This window comes from Triticum dicoccoides, chromosome 2B (assembly GCF_002162155.2).
Source record: "Triticum dicoccoides isolate Atlit2015 ecotype Zavitan chromosome 2B, WEW_v2.0, whole genome shotgun sequence".
In the NCBI taxonomy this organism is placed as follows: domain Eukaryota; kingdom Viridiplantae; phylum Streptophyta; class Magnoliopsida; order Poales; family Poaceae; genus Triticum; species Triticum dicoccoides.
This window is the reverse complement of record NC_041383.1, coordinates 26,344,023-26,345,826: the sequence shown is the minus strand read 5'-3', so window position 1 is coordinate 26,345,826 and position 1,804 is coordinate 26,344,023. Positions and strand designations below refer to the sequence as shown.

At 46.2% G+C, this 1,804-nt stretch overlaps 1 protein-coding gene across 1 annotated transcript; it reads right to left on the bottom strand.

The window, feature by feature from the left end:
- Nucleotides 1-466: 466 nt before the first annotated feature.
- On the bottom strand, nt 467-1,511 carry LOC119366914. Its single transcript, XM_037632594.1, has 2 exons — nt 1,210-1,511; nt 467-1,093 (listed from the first exon to the last, which is right to left on the bottom strand). Exons 1-2 carry the CDS (start codon nt 1,432-1,434, stop codon nt 851-853), a joined length of 468 nt encoding a protein of 155 aa, XP_037488491.1. The 5' UTR covers nt 1,435-1,511; the 3' UTR covers nt 467-850.
- Nucleotides 1,512-1,804: the final 293 nt, after the last annotated feature.

Below are 1,804 nucleotides of genomic sequence, written 5' to 3'. Positions count from 1 at the left end.
ACATATATATATTCAGTGACCAGCCAGGCTGGGTATATACGCATATGAGGACTCAGTTCTTGACCGGTGAGGTTTTATGTATCGTGTCTGGCCTGACTCGTCCACAAGTAATTGTGAGTGCGATGTCGGCGCTGTCAGCAGAAATTTGCACCTCTCATTGGACTTTTCTCAGCACTCACTATAGATAGAGAACATAACTTGGAGATGGACTTGTCCAACGGCAATACTGAAGTTCGGAGTCAAAGTAAACAACAAATATGAAGGACATAGAAGGATTGTGGTGCCCCAATTATATATGCTAGATGCCATCAACCAAAGCTACGAGAAGAAAGCTCTTTCATGTTACTTTCAATTTTTAATATCTATAGGTAACCGCCCGTGCGTCGCAACGGATAACAACATATTCTAGTGGTCCCACATAAATTGTTTTAGCATGTACCTTTAGAATCTACATGCATTATCAAGCAACATTTTTTAGGACGATGTAGTAGCCTTTTTTATACAATTCAATCACTTTTTTTTCTCTGCCAGCGACCTATTATCTGTCTCACCACTGCACCGTCAATGGCACATTGGGCGCAGCAGGATTTTGGTGCCCCAGTTATATATGCCAGAAACCCTGAACCAAAGCTACGATAAGAAAACTCTTAACCAATACATCACACACATCATATTAAACATCACATGACCAAACACATGCACACACACACACATATAGTTACCAGCTAGGCTGGGTAGCTTGCACGTTTTGACCGACGGGGCCACCGTGTTATTGAACAACGGCACACATGTACACACACACATATAGAGAGAGTGACCAGCCAGGCTGGGTATATACGCATATGAGGGCTCAGTTCTTGATATAGGCACCAATGGCACTGAGGTAGTCGTCGGCTTGGGCGCAGAAGGCCACGATAGAGCCATGCATGAGAGGGACGCGGAAATAAGTGTCGGACCCAGTTGCTGGCCTCACTTTTCCGAATGGTCCATGATGCCTTGGGGCGTCGGTGGTGCGGAAGGAGAGTGAGGTGATGTATTGGCCATTGGTGTAGCCGGAGAGCTCGACGACACGCACATTTGTCAAGTGAATAGTCTGCACGCATGATCACAAGGCATAATGCATACATGAATGAAGATGTTAATCCCGGGATGTACATTCATGAAGTATTAATTATGACGGAGAAGTGTATTTTGACATGGATGGAGTACCTGGCTTTTCTGACCACGGAGCGGGGTGCCCCATGGACCAACCGGGATCACATTGTTTTTGTTGTCGACGAACGTGAAGCGTATGGCGTTTATGACCCCTTCGTGACCCGGTGTGCTCCAAATCTCCATGCTCCTCAGGCTCGACGGCGCAAAACTTGACAATCCGGTGATGTCGCAGACATCACCTTTGGACCCGCCAAACATGCCAACCTTCACCGTCGACATCTTGTTTTGAGAGGGATGTGTACGTAGCTAGTTGGGAGAATGTTTGTGTGGTAGCTAGGTCTTTGCAGGGAAGGCTATGGCTGCTTTCCTGTTTTCTCCATGAACAAAGATGACGGACGATATTTATAGACACATATGATCCAGCAGGGTGTGCCTTATCATGTCAAGTCAATGGCTTATGGCACCCGCGCAAAAGAAGAAAAATGGCAATGCTTTATCATGGCGTGCGTACGTACCCATGCATGCAACTGCTTTGGATTCATACGGAGTTTTCTGTAATTTGTTGTAGATACGGATCCATACATCAAGTGGCGTGCACTGCTTGCTTTGGATGCACGAGATCGCGATGCCAGCGTTTAACGTAGGATTA

Excerpts from the sequence above, each read along its gene's own strand:
- LOC119366914 (XM_037632594.1), bottom strand. The coding sequence starts at position 1,434 with ATGTCGACGGTGAAGGTTGGCATGTTTGGCGGGTCCAAAGGTGATGTC. Across the intron at positions 1,094-1,209 it reads TCCGTGGTCAGAAAAGCCAG|ACTATTCACTTGACAAATGT; the intron begins GTACTCCATCCA and ends TCATGCGTGCAG.